General features: G+C 39.5%; 1 protein-coding gene across 11 annotated transcripts in view; it reads right to left on the bottom strand.

Moving 5' to 3' along the window:
* MTA3 (metastasis associated 1 family member 3) overlaps nucleotides 1-19,706 on the bottom strand; it is a 215,591-nt gene that overhangs the window by 91,276 nt on the left and 104,609 nt on the right. For all 11 annotated transcript variants that reach the window (XR_010115759.1, XM_063618107.1, XM_063618108.1 and 8 more), the window contains 2 exons: nucleotides 7,604-7,678; nucleotides 5,617-5,675 (listed from right to left, as the gene is read on the bottom strand). Coding sequence is in view for 10 of the 11 variants with exons in the window: in XM_063618107.1 (XP_063474177.1) it covers nucleotides 5,617-5,675; nucleotides 7,604-7,678 (134 nt within the window). In the remaining variant the exon portion in view is untranslated. The remainder of the gene's footprint in view (nucleotides 1-5,616; nucleotides 5,676-7,603; nucleotides 7,679-19,706) is intronic.

Raw genomic sequence — 19,706 nt, forward strand, 5'->3', positions numbered from 1 at the left:
GGAGTTCGGAGACCAGCCTGGGCAACACAGTGAGACTCTGTCTCTACGAAAACAAAAATAAAAATTACCCAGGCATAGGGGCATGTGCCTGTAGTCCCAGCTACTCAGAAGGCTAGGGTGGGAGGATCAATCACTTGAGCCCAGGAGGTAGAGGCTGCAGTGAGCCATGATCATGCCACTGTACTCCACTCCAGCCTGGGCAACAGAGGGAGACCCTTTCTTTTGGGGAGCAGGGAGGGGAAGAGACATCTACCAGAAGTCTATATGCAAATTTCACAAAGACCAAGTCAACAGAGCCATTAATTCCTTAAAAATATGTAGCCCAGATTACCTTGGTATTTCCCGGGCAAACAAGGCTAACTTTTCCCCATGTACGGTAGGCTAACTCCCCCGCTGCTTATAAACTGTGCCCCAGAACACTGCACAGGTACACATAGTATGTTCTCAATAAATTCATAATTCATTTAACATATATTTGTTCAGTGCCTAATAAATAAAAGTCTCTGACCTCAAGGAGCTTTCATTCTCGTTACTTTTTGTGTTTATTTGCTAAACAGAAAATAAGCAAAATAAATCAGTAAATTATTTATCGGAAATGAATGCTGAATGGCTAAATGCAGATTATATGCTGTCTTCCCATATCTACTGATGCAATGAGACCTCACAACTATCAAGACAGCTGAAGTCAGAGCTGACTCAAGGTCTTCCACTTTTTTTTCCACAATTCCATTCACCTGTTAAAGCCTGGTTTGTAAAGCTGGTCTGCCCTGACAGCAAAGACACTACTTAAGATTTCCTTCTGGTATTGTTGTTACAACTATCAGGTGACACTCCCACCACTGCTACCAGAAGAAATCATTTAACCACTGTGTGCACTGAGATCTCTATTCTATAAAATAGGACTATTATTTACACTTCTAACCTGTGTCAGCAATGTATGTTAAAGACAAATTGGTTTTTATTTTTATTTATTTATTTTATTTTTTTTGAGACAAAGTCTCGCTCTTGTCACCCAGGCTGGAGTGCAATGGCACGATCTTGGCTCACTGCAACCTCCACCTCCCAGGTTCAAGCGATTCTCCTGCCTCAGCCTCCTGAGGAGCTGGGATTACAGGTGCCTGCCACCATGCCCGCCTAATTTTTACATTTTTAGTAGAGATGGGGTTTCACCATGTTGGCCAGGCTGGTCTCAAACTCCTGGCCTCAGGTGATCTGCCCGCCTCAGCCTCCCAAAGTGCTGGGATTACAAGCGTGAGCCACCATGCCCAGCCTATTTTTTTTTTTTTTTGAGATGGAGTTTCACTCTTTCGCCCAGGCTGGAGTGCAGTGGCGCGATCTCCGCTCACTGCAACCTCCACCCCCAGCAGGTTCAAGCGATTCTCCTGCCTCAGCCTCCCAAGTAGCTGGGATTACAGGCTCCTGCCACCATACCCAGCTAATTTTTGTATTTTTAGTAGAGACAGGGTTTCAGCATGTTGGCCAGGCTTGTCTCAAATTCCTGACCTCAGGTGATCCACCCACCTCGGCCTCCCAAAGTGCTGGGATTATAGGCATAAGTCACTGTGCCCAGCCAACAAATTGGCTTTTAAAAGACATTTTTCTTTTTTTTGAGAGAGGGTCTCACTCTGTCACCCAGGCTGGTGTGTAGTGGTGTGATCACCACTCACTGCAGTCTTGACCTCCTGGGCTCAGGTGATACTCCCACCTCAGCCTCCCAAGTAGCTGGGACTGCAGGTGTGTGCCACCATGCCTGGCTCTTTTTTTTTTTTTTTTTTTTTTTTGGTAGATACAGGGACTCTATGTTACCCAGGCTGGTCTTGAATTCCTGGGCTCAAGGATCATTCCACCTCAACTTCTCAACAGATGTGAGCCACCATGCCTGGCCTTCAATTTTTTTTTTTTTTTTTTGAGGCAGGGTCACCCAGGCTGGAGTGCAACCTCTCAGGATCAGATGATCCTCCCACCTCAGCCTCCCAAGTAGCTGGGACTACAGTCACATGCCACCATGCCTGGTTATAAAATAGATAGTTATAAAAATGTACTATTTATTATCTATCTACTTAATTTTTTTAGAGACAGGGTCTCACTCTGTTGTCCAGACTAGAGTGCGGTGGCATTATCACAACTCACTGCAGCATCAAACCCCCAGGCTCAAGCAATCCTCCTACCTCAGCCTCCCAAGTAACTGGGCCTACAGGCATTTGCCTCCATGTCTGGATAATTTTTAAATTTTTTTGTAGAGGCAAGGTCTATTTTGTGCAGACTGATCTCAAACTCGTGGCTTCAAGCAGTCTTCCTGCCTCAGCCTCTCAAGGTGCTGGGGATTACAAGCATGAGCCACTGCACCTGGCCCTAAAACATATTTTAAATCAGATAGAAGGTGTTTCTCTTCTTACAGTTTTCAGCTGAAACTATACTAAGTGAAAAGTGGTGATTTAGAATGACTAGCATTTTCAATAATATACAATATTCCTTTTTTAAAAAATCTACTACATACAGATAGAACTGTTTCCCCTTGGGGTCAAATGACTGGCCAGAGGTTTACCAGAAATATGAAAATTTCTGATATTTAACCCAGGGCTAAATATGTGTGTTGAAAAAGAGCTAATACAAACGTACGGTTGAGCTGCCTTAAAAAAGAATGAGAGCAAAGTTCATTGCTCAACTGAATCTAGAACGTTATTTGATTGAATACATCACTTGTCTTAATGATAATAATCACAAAAGGAAAACAAGTGTGCCAAGACTGCATATAGACATGTGAATCACATAAAATATGTTCCGCCAAACCAGGTACCTATAGATTAATTCCCAGGGTACAAATGATTGATGTCATTGTGACAATCTGTGACTGTAAGCAAACATTTTTAATGTTTTAAAAGACACATTATATGAAATTGCCCTTCCTTTTATGTAATGCTCAAACCTTCCCTCACTCCCCTCATCTGTGCTCCAGATTCCAGCCCTCCTGCCCTCTAGAGAACATTGTACACTCCCTCGCTCATCTGCTTATACCTCCTTGGTTCATATGCAGCAGTGCTCACCATGCCAATAAGATCACCAATGATCTCCATGTTATTAAATTCCTTGGCTATTTCCCACCAGCATCCAACACTGTTAAATCTCTCTCCCCCTCCCTGAAACATACTCCTCTCTTAGCTTCTGTGATACCATACTCACCTAGCTATCCTTTTTTAGCTATCATATTCTATCTGATCTATAAATACTGGATTTATTCAAGGCTAAGTCAAGGCCCTTTTCTTATTGCTCTCCCTCAGAAATCTTATCTATGGCTTCAAATATAATTATTGTATGCTGATGAAGCTCAAATATGTATTTCTAGTCCAGACCTTCCCACACTGAGTTTAAGACCAATACATCTAGTATTTGGTGACAGCATATTGAACAACTCTTTTCTGATAAACTCAAAATGACCTTACCTGATTCTCTGCCACAGTTTCTGAGCTTAACAAATAGCATGACAACCCACTTCACTGTGCCAGAAACCTAGGATTCACATTTGACACCCCCGCCTGCCATAAAAGTCAGTCACCTCCAAATATCACACCATTTCCAGACTACTACTCTAGGTCAAGCTAGTGTTATCTTTCCTCTCCAAGAACTTCATAACTGGTCCCCTGCATCTACTCTTAGTCCTCTTTCTCAAACCATTTCCCAAAATATAGCAGGTGATCTTAAAGTGCTAATCTGACCATGACTCTTCATTGTTTAAAATCAACTTCCACTGTTCATGAGAACTCCTGGGTAACATAGGGAGACACTGTCTCTATAAAAAATAAATTAGTCGGGTGTGGTGGTGCGCGCCTATAGTCCCAGCTACTTGGGGGGCTGAGGTGGGAGGATCACTTGAGCCTGGGAGGTTGAGGCTGCAGTGAGCCATGATTGCACCACTGCACTTAAACCAAGGTGACAGAGCAAGACCCCATCTCACAAAACAAAAACAAAAATCAAGCAAAATTTTATTCACAAAACAAGCAGTAGGTCAGATTTGGCTTGCGACTATAGTTTGTTGATCCCTGACTTAGATTACATTGACTCCAAAGTCAACGTAAAGCCAAATGGAAACAATTATCTGGGTTACTTGGTCAAAACTAGTTAAATGTATTATTTCATGGTGGCAGCACTTTGAAGTATAAGAAAGTTGGTATGCTTGCTTTTGAAAATCTAAGACACATGAGTTGCAACAGTATTTTATTTGAGGAGTGGCTATTTTATAAATTCATCACATAAAACATATAATTTAGAAGGAATTAGAAACCACTCTGCAGATGGGCTATTACAGTTCTTAATAAAAATTACAGACTCTAAAAATTACATGTTCTTAAAATTAAACCAGAGTTATCTGTCTTGTGGTAAAAGATCAACATGAAAGTTCACAACTCATTGTCTATGAGGCCTCCTATATGTATATAAAAACATGTATTGGCTGGGCGCGGTGGCTCATGCTTGTAATCCCAGCACTTTGGGAGGCCGAGGCAGGCGGATCACGAGGTCAGGAGATCGAGACCATGGTGAAACCCCGTCTCTACTAAAAAAAAAAATACAAAAAAAATTAGCCGGGCATGGTGGCGGGCGCTTGTAGTCCCAGCTACTCGGAGAGGCTGAGGCAGGAGAATGGCGTGAACCCGGGAGGCAGAGCTTGCAGTGAGCCGAGATTGCGCCACTGCACTCCAGCCTGGGTGACAGAGCAAGACTCCGTCTCAAAAAAAAAAAAAAAAAAAAAATGTATTATACAAAATATCAAAATTCTGGAAACAAAAGGCTAGTTATCAAACAACTGTAAATAGGTTGAAGAGGGAGAAAAGGCTTGCAGTAGCACATAGAACTGTGCAATAAATTTCATTTTAATCCTAAAAGAATCTAGGATAGAACAATATACACGTGGTGCTTAATAAACCAATTCTTCCTGAATAAATGAATAAGCAAACTCTGAAAATCTCAACAAAAGGATATAGTAACTTATATTTCATTTAAATTTTTTGCAGAAACGAGGTCCCCCAAAGTGCTGGGATTATAGGCGTGAGCTACCATGTTAAGCCTCATTTAAAACAAAGCAAATGGAAAAAAAAATTGGCATTCATTTTGAGATGACAATGATTTCTGAATTCAAAGGATAATAATGATAGAACACTAGACAAACAAAATAATCAAAACCTCTCCATTATTTATCACACATTTACCAAACATGGTTCTAATTGCCATTAGAACCAAAAAACAATGTAAAATCCTCAACCAAATAAACAACAAACCTCCAAAGAGCAGTATGCATTACCCAAACAAAATCTATAGTTTGAAAAGCTGTTGGCTTTCTGAAACACATTTGCTTCAAATAATACAGCATTTCATAGGTTTTCTGACACTTTCCCTGCAGCTTTGATTTGATAAAATATAGTACATAGTACATTTCTCCCTCTAGTCTGAGGTTTCTCTCACTGGCTCCTTTTTATTATAGTGGTATAATATTAAGCCTCATGCTTTGTAGAAGAAGAAAAATACACAAAAGTTCAAATTTTGCTGAAACTGAACAAAATGACATATTCTGCAATGATAAAATTAAGACCATAACAAATATTTTAAAAGATTTCAATTACTTACTAAGTTGGGATATATACTTGTTTCAGTTTACTCTCTGCTTCTGCTGCTTTTAGACGTTTCTAATTCAAAAGATGAATAAAATATTTTACATGCAATGCCTAATTATTACTACTGTTCATTGTCTTAAAACTTCACAAGAAAATAGTACTAAAGTGTAATTCAAAAATTACAATTTTAAGATAAGCTTTTCTTTCATATGCATCTTAAACTGCAATAATGTCTAAGAAAAGTCACTAGATTCTGTGGTACAGAACTTTAAGTATTAATACCATTTTAGGCATAGGTTTAAAAAAATAAAGCAATGAGCAACTTCGTTTTCCATTCCTCTATGAGTGAATAAACAGGACCTTTAAAAAGTAACCATTTTTACTTTTCAAATTTAGTTTCTACTTTATTACTTATTTGCCTTTCTAGAAGAAAACACACACACTCTCTCTCTCTCTGCTTTTAGAAAAATATTCAGAGATTATTTGTTTCCAAAATCCAGGCAAGAGGAGTGACTGTGGCTATTCTAAGTAGAACTAAATAAGCATTTATTCTCAAATGTTGGGAGATATGCATTAAACTTTAAACCTCAGCTGAATTCACATAATATTCTACTGGAACCAATTAGGAGCCATATGTAGGGAAAGGAATGGGAAGGAGATTATATAATCAAATCCAGACACTGACCAACATGATAATGCAGGCAAATAGAGAAGTAAAATAACATATGGTTGATGTCCAAAAATAAGACAAACCAGAATATAAGGCTATCTTCTATTTTCCCAATGAGGAGAAAACAGAAATACTTAGGGGGACAACTTGAAACTTTTAGAACAGGGTTGAAGTTTTTGGAAAGAATATTATCTACTTTTCAACCATCCTTGATACCATCATCTCCATCTTTAGAGATTCTTTTTGAATAATGTAGGTTTCCAGACTACATGGTCTTGATCTATACCTAAGTTGTTTATAATAAACACTTTTTGAATTATATTAATATTGACACTGGAAATTTTTCAACAAGCCATGAGTATCTGTTCACTATTTGTGACCTCAGCAATTCACCACGGTACTTTTTGTTTTCAATTTTTATTTATTTTTAGAGACAGGGTCTTGTTATGTTGCCCAGGCTGGACATGAACTCCTGGGCTGAGCAATCCTCCTGTCTCAGCCTCCCAAAATGCTGGGAATATAGGTGCACACCACCACACCCAGCTCACTATGATATTTTAAAAAGTGATTCATAAAATGTTTTTTATAGCATCTAATACTTGCCACTGTATAACCTACATATATAGGAAAAATAATGTCTGTGTTAAATATATTTGCCTCTTTATCAGTTCTAATATGTGCCTATACAAACATAACACAAGTATTGACTGATGTCATTTCGGGAAAATGTACCTTTCCCCAGAGGTAATATTATTCAAAAAATAAGTAATTGAGAGTTACCTGAATTTAGGATATTTGAGAAGGACTCAAAAATCAAATTTAAGAAAAAGCTTATGTACAGTACCAAAACACCATACTAGTAAGACTACTACATTTAAGGTCAAGGATTTCGAGGGTATAGCCACACAAATGTCATGTAAAGAGGTTTCAGAAGATCTTTAAAAACATATCAAATTATATGGCTGACGACATTGGTCTAAATTCTCAATTCTTCATAAAAATAACTTGTTCAAGAGGTTTGTGTTAGCATCACATCTTTGATCATTGCCATGAACTACAAAGAGATGAAGTACCAGTCAAATGCAAGGAAAATAATGCCTCTCTGGTGGTATCTCTCCAAAATATTTATCATAATTCATGTGAAGTCAATGAAATATTAAGATTACAATCTTAAATAATATCCTAAAGATATGACATCATGTAGTTTAAAGTAGTCTGGAAAAAGTAAGGTAAACAAATTTAAAATTAGTACATCGCTAAAAAATATTAAAATATAAACAGAAAGTTCACTTTAACACAACCATATTGGTAGCAATATGAAAAAAATTACCTGTTGCACATATCTGTCAGTAGTTTTCCACATGTAATAATATTCAATGATGCTAGTCAATGATTTCCAAGGAAGCTGAAAAAAAAATCAACATATCATCTATGTTAACATATAATAAAATGACATGAAAATAAGCTACTATAGAAAGCGCTTTCCTTAAAAACCACTTTTTTTTTTTTTTTTTTGAGATAGACTGTCACTTTGTTGCCCAGGCTAAAGTGAAGTGGCATGATGTCAGCTCACAGCAACCTCCACTTCCTGGGTTCAGGCAATTCTTCTGCCTAGCCTCCCAAGCAGCTGGGATGAGAAGCACATGCCACCATGCCCAGCTAATTTTTTGTATTTTTAGTAGAGACAAGGTTTCACCATGTTGGTCAGGCTGGTCTCGAACTCCTAACCTCAGGTGATCTGCCTGCCTCGGCCTCCCAAAGTGCTGAGATCACAGGTGCGAGCCATCACACCTGGCCCTTAAAAACCACTTCTTAATTCAGTCTGCAGCAAAACAACATGGCACATGGATACATATGTAACAAACCTGCACATTGTACACATGTATCCTAAAACCTAAAGTATAATAATAAAAAATAAATAAATAAATAAACCACTTCTTTAAAATAATGAACGAAATATCCATAAGGAAGATTCATTCTAGAATATTTGAGAAATTTAAAGTTAATCCTTAGCAAACGGTACCCCAAACAAGTCATATTCAGTATGGAATGTGAATACAACACATTCCATTTCTCATTCCGTTTATAAATTTTACTAAAAATTATAAACATCATAACTGATAACATTTCTTTCTCTTTTTATTGAAGAGACAGGGTCACCCAGGCTGCAGTGCAGAGGTATGATCATAGCTCACTGCAGTCTCAACCTCCCAGGCTCTAGTGATCCTCCTGCCTCAGCCTCCTCAGCTGGGACTATAGGTGTGACACCATGCCCGGCTAATTTTTTTTTATTTTTTGTAGAGTTGGGGTCTCCCTATGTTGCCCAGGCTGGTCTTCAACAATTAGGTTCAAGCAATCTTTCCACTTCAGCCTCCCAAAGTCCTAGGATCACAGATGAGCCACCATGACCAGCCCTGATAACATTTCATGACTTACTTGGCAAAGTTCTCAAGCTACAGGTGGGGCTGCAGCATTATTTTAGAAATGGCATTTAAACAGCTTTAGCCTGAGTTATTTCAGCTTCCAAAGATGGCAGCTATGACTGTGTGTCATTTGGTCTCTGCAAATCCTTGAAAGAAGCATTGAGGAGGACAGGAGAGACAGTCTAGTCTTGAATCGCTGATGCCACCCCTCTCCCATCCCCTGGCAGAGGCCTTGCAGTGCCAGAGTCTGTGCATATGGGGGAAGAACATCACAGTGACTAGGGGACTTTACATTGAAGTTAGTGCTGCCCTGTGATAGCAGAGAATAAATCCATGCTGCGGTCAGCCAGTACCTGCACAGGGAGGGAGAATCTGTATCGGACCTAGCCAGAGGGTAATCACCTATCCCATCGGTTGGAACTTGAGTTTCTCGACAAGCCTCGTGACCACGGGCTGAAGTGCTCTGAGGATCCAGGTAAACTTGGAAGACAGTCTAAGTACACAAGGATTTCAACTCCTAAACAACTCCCGGTGCTGGGGTGGACTCAGAGCCAGAGGACTTCAGGTGGCATGTGACCTAGGGAGACACCCAGGGTGGCTAAAGGAGTGATTGCACCACTCCTCCCCCAAACCTAGGCAGTACAGCTCAGGGGCAAAAATGTCTCCTTCCTTCTGCTTAAGGGACGGAAAGTGAAGACTAAAGAGGACTTTGTCTTGCATCTTGGATACCTGCTCAGCCACAGCAGGATAGGGCACCAGGCAGAGTCGTGAGGCCCCCATTCCAGGCCCTAGCTCCTATACACATTTCTAGACACCATCTGGACAAAACGGAACCTGCTGCCTTAAAGGAAGGACCCAGTCCCTGCAAGATTCATCAGCTGCTGACTAAAGAGCCCATGGGCCCCGAGTAACCAGCAGCAATGCCTGGGTAGTACACCATGGGCCTTGGGCTCTGAGATGTGCTGACTACAGGTGTGACCCAGCACATTCTGAAGCACATTCCCAGCTATAGGTGGCTATGGTGAAAGGCTTCTTCTGTTTAAGAAGATGGAAAAGTAAAGGGATGGTGTTGTTTTGCACCTTAGTTACTGCTCAGCCACAGTGGGGTAGAGGAATAAGCAGGCTTTTGGGGTCCCCAGGTTCAGGCCTCAGCTCCTGAACAGCATTTCTGGACCTGCCTTGAGCCAGAGGGGAGCCCAGTGCCCTGAAGGGTGATCCCAGGCCAGGCAGCATTCCCCACCAGCTGACTGAAATAAAGAGCCTGTGGGCTTTAAGTGTACACTGGAGGTGGCCTGGCAGAACTAGCTTCACCCCCAATAGTGGCTGAGTGTTGGTGTCCACAGGGAGGCCCCTCTGCCTGTGGAAAGGGGAAGGAAAAGCAGAAAGGATTTTATATTGTGGTTTGAGTCTCAGCTTAGTCACAGCAGAACAGAACATCAGGCAAATTTCTAAGGTTTTTGACTCCAATCCCTGGTTCTCAGACAGCATCTCTGGACTCAACGGGGCCTGGAGGAACTCACTACCCTGAAGGGAAGGACAAAAACCTGTCTCACTTTGCCACCTGCTGACTGTGGAGCCCTAGGGCCTTGAGTGAGCATAGGTGGTAGCAAGTGAGCAGTCACGGCAGGCATGACCCAGCACAGCCCCAGTGGTGGTAGCCACAAGAGTGCTTGCATCACCACACCCCAGTTCCAGGTAGCTCAAGGGAGGGGGGAAGAGAAGGGGGAGGGGGAGGGGGAGGGGGAGAGGGAGAGACACTCTGTTTCTTTGAGAGAAAGGGAAAAGAACAAGAGTCTGTCTGGTAATCCAGAGAATTCCGGATCTAATCCGAGACTACCAAGGGAGTACTTTGAGTCTGCAAAAACCTCAGTGATATTGGACTTGAGGTCCAAGTCCTTTAGAAAGCCTTTTCAAGAAGGACGGACACAAACAAGCCCAGACTGTGAAGACTACAATAAATACCTAACTCTTCAATGCTCAGACACTAACGAACATCCAGGAAAACATGACCTCACCAAACAAAGTAAGTCAGGAGGGACCAATAGCTGGATAAACAGAGACATGTGACCTTTCAGACAGAGAATTCAAAATAGCTGGCTGGGCACAGTGGCTCATGCCTGTAATTCCAGCACTTTGGGAGGCCAAGGTGGGTGGATCATCTGAGGTCAGGAGTTCAAGACCAGTCTGGCCAACATGGTGAAACCCTGTATCTACTAAAAATACTAAAAAATTAGCCAGGCATAGTGATGCATGTCTGTAATTGCAGCTACTTGGGAGGCTGAGGCACGAGAATTGCTTGAACCCGAGGAGGTGGAGGTTGCAGTGAGCCGAGATCACGCCATTGCACTCCAGCATGAGTGACGGAACAAGACTCTCAAAAAACAAAACAAACAAACAAACAAAAAAAGAATTCAAGATAGCTGTTTTGAGGAAACTCAAAGAAATTCAAGGTAACAGAGAGAAGGAATTCAGAATTCTGTCAGACAAATTTAACAAAGAGATTGTAATAAAAAGAATCAAGCAGAAATTCTAGAGTTGAAAATGCAATTAACATGCTGAAAAAATGCCATCAGAGTCACTTAATAGTGGAACTAATTAAGCAGAAGAAAGAATTATTGAGCCTGAAGACAGGCTATTTGAAAATACCCAGTCAGAGGACAGAAAAAAGCAAAGAATAAAAACAATGAAGCCTGCCTACAGGATCTAGAAAACAGCCTTGAAAGAGCAAATCTGAGTTACTGGCCTTAAAGAACAGGTAGAGAAAGAGGGGCAGGAAGATTATTCAAAGGGATAATAGCAGAGAACTTCCCAAACCTGGAGAAAAATATTAACATCAATATTCAATAAGATTATAACCAAAATCCCAAAGGTCAAAGATAAAGAAAGAACCTCAAAAGCAACAAGAGAGCAAAAACAAATAACTTGTAATGGAGCGCCAATACGTTTGGCAGCAGACTTCTCAATGGAAACCTTGCAGGCCAGGAGAGAGTAGCACAACATATTTAAAGTGCTGAAGGAAAAGACCTTAATCCAAGAATAGTATATCTAGTGAAAATATCCTTCAAAAGTGACGGAGAAATAAAGACTTCCTGACAAACAAAAGCTGAAGGATTTCATCAACACTAGACCTGTCCAATAAGAAGTGCTAAAGGGAGTTCTTTAATCAGAAAAAAATAGATGTTGGTGAGCAAGAGGAAATCATCTGAAGGTACAAAACCTGCTGGTAATAGTAAGTACACAGAAAAACACATCGAGTATTATAACACTGTAATTGTGGTATGTAAACTACACTTGTCTTAAGCAGAAAGCCTAAATGATGAACCAATAAAAAAAAAAAAATAACTACAACTTTCCAAAACATAGTACAATAAGACATAGAATCAACAAAAAGTTAAAAAGGGGAATGAAGTTAAAATGTAGTTTTCTAATTATTAGGTTTTGGGGTGTGTGTGTGTGTGTGTGCGTGTGTGTGTGTAAGATGTTCCAAGAGGTGATTATTACATATGCATGCCTGTATCAAAGTATTTCATAGGCCGGGGTGTGGTGGCTCACGCCTATAATCCTAGCACTTTAGGAGGCCAAGGCAGGCAGATCACAAGGTCAGGAGATCGAGCCCATTCTGGCCAACATGGTGAAACCCTGTCTCTACTAAAAATACAAAAATTAGCTGGGGCTGGTGGCGTGCGCCTGTAATCTCAGCACTTTGGGAGGCCGAGGCAGGTGGATTGCTTGAGGCCAGGAGTTCAAGACCAGCCTGGCCAACATAGTGAAACCCCATCTCAACTAAAAATAAAAAAATTAGCTGGGCATGGTGGTGCGTGCCTGTAGTCCCAGCTACTTGGGAGGTTGAGGCAGGACAATCACTTGAACCTGGGAGGTGGAGGTTGCAGTGAGCAGAGATCATGCCACTGCACTCTAGCTTGGGCAACAGAGTGAGACTTTGTCTCAATAAATAAATAAAATAAAAATACAAAAATTAGCTAGGGCTGGTGGCATGTGCCTGTAGTCTCAGCTACTCGGGAGGCTGAGGCAGAAGAATCGCTTGAACCCGGCAGGCGGAGGCTGCAGTGAGCCGAGATTGTGCCACTGCACTCCAGCCTGGCGACAGAGAAAGACTCCGTCTCCAAAAAAAAAATTTTTTAATTTCATGTACCCCATAATTATATACACCTACTATGAACCCGCAAAAACTAAAAATAAAAATTAAAAAAAGAAAAAAATGTTTAAAAAGAAAATGCCTAAGAATTACTCAAAATTAATGGAAAACAAAAAAACAGCTCTAGGATGCTCAGAGAATTACAAATAGAATAATTACAAAGAAAAACACACTCAGTCACATTGTGGAAGTAAAAATGCTAAAAACCAAAAGTAGACAGAAAATTTTGAAGACAAAGAAAAAGAAACCTCACATCATAGTAACTTCTCATCAGAAACTAGGTACATCAGATAGAGAGACAGTTTTACAGTACTGAAAAAGAAAAGGGAAAAAGTGAATTATATAAAAAATGAAGTATGTTTTAAGTAACAGCAGAGTTTTTCAAGCAAAGCTGAATTCATCGTTGTACTGCCATTAAGTGCTTATATTGGAAGAAAGGTTTCAAATAAATTATGCAAGCTTCAATCTTTTTGTTTGTTTGTTTGTTTGTTTAACTGAGATAGTGTAATGCTATGCTGCCCAGGCTGGAGTGCAGTAGCTATTCACAGGCATGGTCATAGCATGCTGCAGCCTCAAAATCCCAGGCTCAAGTGATCCTCTCACTTCAGCTTCCCAAGCTCCCAAGTAGCTGGGACTACAGGGTGTGTTACCACATCTGTAGCCCTAAGCTTCAATCATAAGAAGATACTAGGGAAAAAAAAGCAATTAAGTCCAAAGCAATGTAAAGGAAAGAAGTAATAAAGACATAAGCAGAAATCAATGAAACAGAAAATAGAGCAAAGTCAGTCAAACCAAAAGCTAGGTTTTGTTTTTTTTTTTTTTTTTTGCAAAGTTCAACAACACTGATAAACTCCTAGCCAGACTGATCAAGAAAAAAGAAAAAAAAAAAAAAAAGACACAAATTATCGGTATCAGGAACGAGAGAGTAGATGTACATACAGATCCATGCTACAGACCATAAAAGGATAACATGAGAATATTCTAAACTCCTATTATAAACATCTTTATAATAGTAAACTAGACAACTTAAAAGGGATAAATCCTTTGGAAGACAAACTACCAAACTCATTCAATAAGAAAGACGTAACAATAAAAGACCTGTATCTATTAAACAAAATGACTTCATAGTTTTAAAACCTTCCAAAAAGAGATGACTTCACTAGTAAACTCAACCAAACATTTAAGGAATAAGTCTACACAAGCAGTTCCAGAAAACAGAAAAAAGAATACTTCCCAACTCATTCTAAGTAGCCATCATTAGCCTGAAATAAAACCAAAAATATTAGAAGGAAATCAAAAGATCAGTATTAATCATTAACACAGATTCAAAACAACATGTTCCACACAATAAATGTATATTAAGTCTTAGTTTGTCAATTTAAAAAGATAAATTTCAAAAACACAGATGCAAACATCCTTAACAAAATATTGGGAAATCAAATTCAGCACTGTATTAAAACAAACCTTATGACCAAGTGGAATTGATAGCCAGGTACACTGGTTGTTTTCAACAATCATAAATTAATCAATATTATTCACCATATCAAAAGACAAAGAGATAAACATCCCATAATCACAACTGATGCATAAAACACATCTTACAAAATTCAACATCATTCATGATTTTTTAAAAAACTCTCAAAAAATAAGAATAGAGAGGAACTTGCTCATCATTAAAAGATACATACAAAAACAAAACAAATTACAGTTGATCTCACATGTAATAGTAAAAAAAAAATGAAGGAATTTCCCCTAAGAACAGGAACAAGGAAAGGATGTTGCTCTTATCACTTCTTTTGAACACTGTATTGGAAATACTAGCCAATGCAATAAGGCAAAAATAAATAAATAAATAAAAATAAAAGGCATACAGATGGGAAATAAAAACAAAAACTGCCCTTTATGTGCATACAGCATGACTGTCATGTAGAAAGTCCCAAAGAATCTACCAAAAAAACCGACTATAACTACTGCAAGAGATTCACAAGGCTGCAGAGTACAAAGTGGATAAGGAGAGCATGTTACAAAAAAAAAAAAAAAACAATTGAATGCAAAATGCATAACAAACTCTCAAAATCAACAAACAAAAAAAGCCCACTTTAAAAATAAGCAGAAGATTTTGAAAAACATTTCACATCAAGGACATATGATGGGCAATGAAACACATGAAAAGATGCTTATCGTTAGTCTTTAGGGAAAATGCAAATTAAAACCGAAATGAAATGCTACCACAAACCTATCATAATGGCTTTTTTTTAAAATGACAATAATGTGTCAGGTGCAGTGGCTCACGCCTATAATTCCAGCAACTTGGGAGGTCAAGGCAAGAGGATCATTTGAGCCCAGGAGTTGGCGACCAGCCTGGGCAGCATGGTGAGACCGCATCTATACAAAAAATAATAATTAAAAGAAAGTTAGCTAGACATGGTGGCACAACATGCCTGTAGTCCCAGTTATGTGCAAGGCTGAGGCCAGGAGGATCACCTGGGCCCAGGAGTTTGAGGCTGCAGTGAGCTATGATCATGCCACACCTGTTTTAGTGGTCCTGTTTCTCTAACTGAATCCTGACTGATAAGCAAACTGTTTTCCCAAGCGGCTGTATCAATTTGCATTCAAACTAGCAAAATATGACAGCATGAGTTGGAGCCTACAAGGATGGGAAAAACCCTTGTCAGTAGCGACTGCCTTTGACCCTGATGGTATGCATGTTCTGCAGAAACTAAGGTTTTCTTCATGGTGCGAAACACACAAACACACACCTTGCCCTGGAGTCAGAGATGAAGAAGGGGGATCTAGGGAAAATACAGTAACTGCAGTCCCAACATTGCCTCATGCCAACAGACTGGGCCAGCAGATAAATGAGAACACATATGAGCTACAAAAATGGCTGGTGCTTCATTTCTGCTCTCCAAATCCTGCACTAGAATTTCTCATGGCCCACCCTAAAGGGCAACATACCGGGAAGGGAATTCTGGAAAACGTGGTTCAGTCTGGCTACACTGATATGTTATAAAGCTAACAAAGGTAGTTTCTTATAAAGTTAAACATACCGTTATCAGGTAAGACCCAGCAACCCCATGGCTCGTATTTCCCAAGAGAAACAAAAACTTACGTTCACTAAAACCAGCATGCAAAATGTTTACAGCAACTTTATACATAATCATCAAAAATCAGAAACAATTCAAATTCCCTTCAACAGGTGAATGAATAAACTGATTGTGGTACGTTCACAGAATGGAATAGTACTACTAGGCAATGAAAATGAACTACTGATATATACAGCAACACTGATGAATACCAGATGCATTATGTTGAGTAAAAAAAACCAAAATTAAAAAGTTACATACTACTAAATGATTCTACTTACACAGTGTTCAGGAAAAGGCAAAACTATAGGGATGGAGCATAAATCAGTGGTTGCCAGGATTAGGGTTAGGGTATTGTTGACTATAAAAGGGGAGACTTGATGGGAGAGGTGATGGAACTGTATTGTGTCTTGATTGTGATGATGAGTTTTGTTTGTTTGTGGAGACAGAGTCTCATTCTATCACCCAAGCTGGAGTGCAGTGGCGCGATCTCGGCTCACTGCAACCTCTGCCTCCTGGGTTCAAGCAATTCTTGTGCCTCAGCCTCCTGAGTAGCTGGGATTATAGGCATGTGCCACCAGGCCCAGCTAATTTTTGTATTTTTTTTGTAGAGATGGGGTTTCGCCATATTGGCCAGCCTGGTCTCAAACTCCTGGCCTCAAGTGATCTGCAAACCTCAGCCTCCCTAAGTGCTTGGATTACAGGTGTGAGCCACAATGCCCAGCCCCCCTTTTTTTTTTTTTTGAGACGAAGTCTTGCTCCATTACCCAGGCTGGAGCACAGTGGCGTGATCTCAGCTCACTGCAACCTTCACTTCCTGGGTTCCAGTGATTCTCCTGCCTCAGTCTATCGAGTAGCTGGCATTACAGGCCTGCATTACCATGCCCAGCTAATTGTTTTGTATTTTTAGTAGAGACGGGGTTTCACCATGTTGGCCAGGCTAGTATCGAACTCATGACCTCAAGTGATCCGCCCGTCTCGGCCTCCCAAAGTGTTGGGATTACAGGCATAAGCCACCATGCCCAGACTGTTCTTTTTTTTAAGAGGCAGAGTCTACTATGTTGCCCAGGCTGGTCTTGAACTCCTGGGCTCAAGTGATCCTCCTGCCTCGGACTCCCAAAGTGCTGAGATTTCAGGTGTGACCCACCACACCCAGCCTGTGGTGATAGTTATGGGAGTATGCATTTATAAAAACTCACAGAACTTTAACTGTAAAAAACTGTAAAGGAGTGAATTTTACTGTGTATAAATTTTGAAATAAATTAAGCTTTGGAATAAAGCTATCACTAACCACCAAATATAAAAATATCTATACCCAAATATGTGCCTTCTACACAATTTGTTCTTAAATGTACAAACACACAATAATATATTCATTCACTTGGGAAAACTAAGACACTGGAAGCAGAAAATAATCAATGATCACTTGTGGGTAGTGGGATGAAACCACTTTAAAAAACTCACCATTAATGACACAGTTGCTCAGTGCTCAGGTAAAGGTCTAGTATTTAAGCAGAGGAGGCCCAGGGGACTTTTTGTTGCATATACTACCTGACAGTTTCTAAAAGGACACTTCTTAAAACTTCATGTCATAAGAAATACATTGCCCCAACAACATCATGTACCTGTGATGGCATTATAGGAAATAACATTATTTGCATTTTATTTTCTACTAGGTTTATACATTACTTTTATAAGTATGGAGGGAAAGAGGGGATGATAATTTAAAAAAAAACAACTACCACAAAAAACACAAAACCCTTTGAGCAGTTAACACTCTGACATTCTATCCTGTTTATTTTAAGGGTTTAACACAAGTAGCCAATTCCAGTCTCCAAAATACAACAAATCTAATATGAACTGGCCCTTCAAGATTGGCCCTTCAACAACCACAACCTAAGGGGCAGTCAGCAGGGTTAAAATCCACATTTCCCAGACTCTCTTGCATCTAAGATTCTGGGTATAATTTAGGTTGCACCATAGATGCACTGGCAAGAGAGATGGATTTGGTACTAAAGGCACCCTACTGGTGGGGTTCAAGGGAGAGACAGCACGTTGGAGCCACAAGTAGAGTGGTAGCTTCCTACTTCAGGAGTTAGTTTCTAATCACAGCAGGGATGGCAGTATCCTTAGCTGGCCCATTCTGAAGTGTGACTTTCAAAGTCACAATCTTGGAGGCCCAACCTGATGTCTATTTCTTCATCTTCCCTAGTACTTAATGTTTCAATAAGCTTTCTATTCAAACAAGATAGGGTAAAACAAAAGAAAAACTAACATATACCATGCTACAAATATGTAATTTTGTTAGACCATAAAGGCAACAAAAAAATCATCTAACAGTATTATTACTGTTATACTCATTTTCATAGTTAATTTTATCTGATACCGATGCCAGCATCTATGTCCAAGTATATTGCACTAACCTACAGTTCACAGAGTTATCTTCTAGTCCTGTGTTAAGCGCCTAGGAGTGCTGTTAAGTTTCACACCTCAGTATTTACCTTGCTATCTGCTCTTTTCTCTCTTTACCTATTAGAGACCCAGCTAAAATGCCACTTAACTCCATCAAGCCCCTCCCACTTTGGCACAATGAATCCTTTTTAATATCCCTATACACTTGTTCATGTACTGACAGAAGTAATTAATTATATTTTACTTGGGTGTATATTTCAATCTCTTGATTTTAACTATGAACTAATTCCTTGAAGTAAGGACCACATTCAATTTTTGTTGCATGCCTAGTGCCTTTTCGCAAGCCTGGCATGTTACAGGTACTCAGTAAATACCACTAGAACATAGAATGAGGTATTACATTCGGTGCAGGGAAAAGTATTTTCACTTTAGTGTTTCTCAACTCCTACTCCTTTACCAGATCTGCAGGTTTTATTTATCTTTTTTGAATTTTCATTGAGCCTCACAGTGTAGATTTGATTCGTTAGGTTTTATTCTTTGTAATTTCTATGTAGTTGTAGCTCTATTATTTTAATAACTGTTATATTAATAACATTGCTGTATTATGTTATTCTGACCATCTGAAGCTAAATACCAATGCATTTTAAATTTTCAGCTGCGCATCCTACAAATTTAAATCATGGCATGTAACAATTTAAGTATGAGTGAAGTTTTGCCAGAAGAACAACTTATCAGTGACACTAACAGTTTTAATTACTATGTCTGGGATTTAATTTATCAACCCATATTGGTAAGTAATAACTTTGTGTCAAACAATTCAGTAAAGATGCAGCAACATAAAAGGCAGGCTATTGGCTCACATCAAATATGTAATGGTCTATAAAGATTCTATTTTCATAATTTAAAATAAAGGATGACTTCATAGAAAGCTATTTATGAAAATCTCAAATGGAAATTTCATCATTTCAAAGGAACTGTAAGTTTAACTAAAGACAGGAAGTCCATAAACACAAAGACAAAACAAAGTACATACTATAGTAGACAAGATGACCTGGTATTTACCCCATTGCATGGGGTAAGTGAGGTGATAAATGTGTTAATTGTGGTAATCATTTCACAATGTATATGTATATCAAATCATCATATTGTATACCTTGAAAATATGTATTTTCTACTTGTCAATTATACCTCAGTAAAGCTGAGGAAAAAAAATACTGAATAATAAAAAATATATATAGGATACTCAGGGGTCCCCAACCCCCAGGTCACGGACTGGTTAGGAACTGGGCTGCACAGCAGGAGGTAAGTGGACAAGCGAGCGAAGCTTCGTCTGTATTTATAGCCACTCCCCATTAC

The sequence above is a fragment of the Symphalangus syndactylus genome, chromosome 14, assembly GCF_028878055.3.
Source record: "Symphalangus syndactylus isolate Jambi chromosome 14, NHGRI_mSymSyn1-v2.1_pri, whole genome shotgun sequence".
Lineage (NCBI taxonomy): Eukaryota > Metazoa > Chordata > Mammalia > Primates > Hylobatidae > Symphalangus > Symphalangus syndactylus.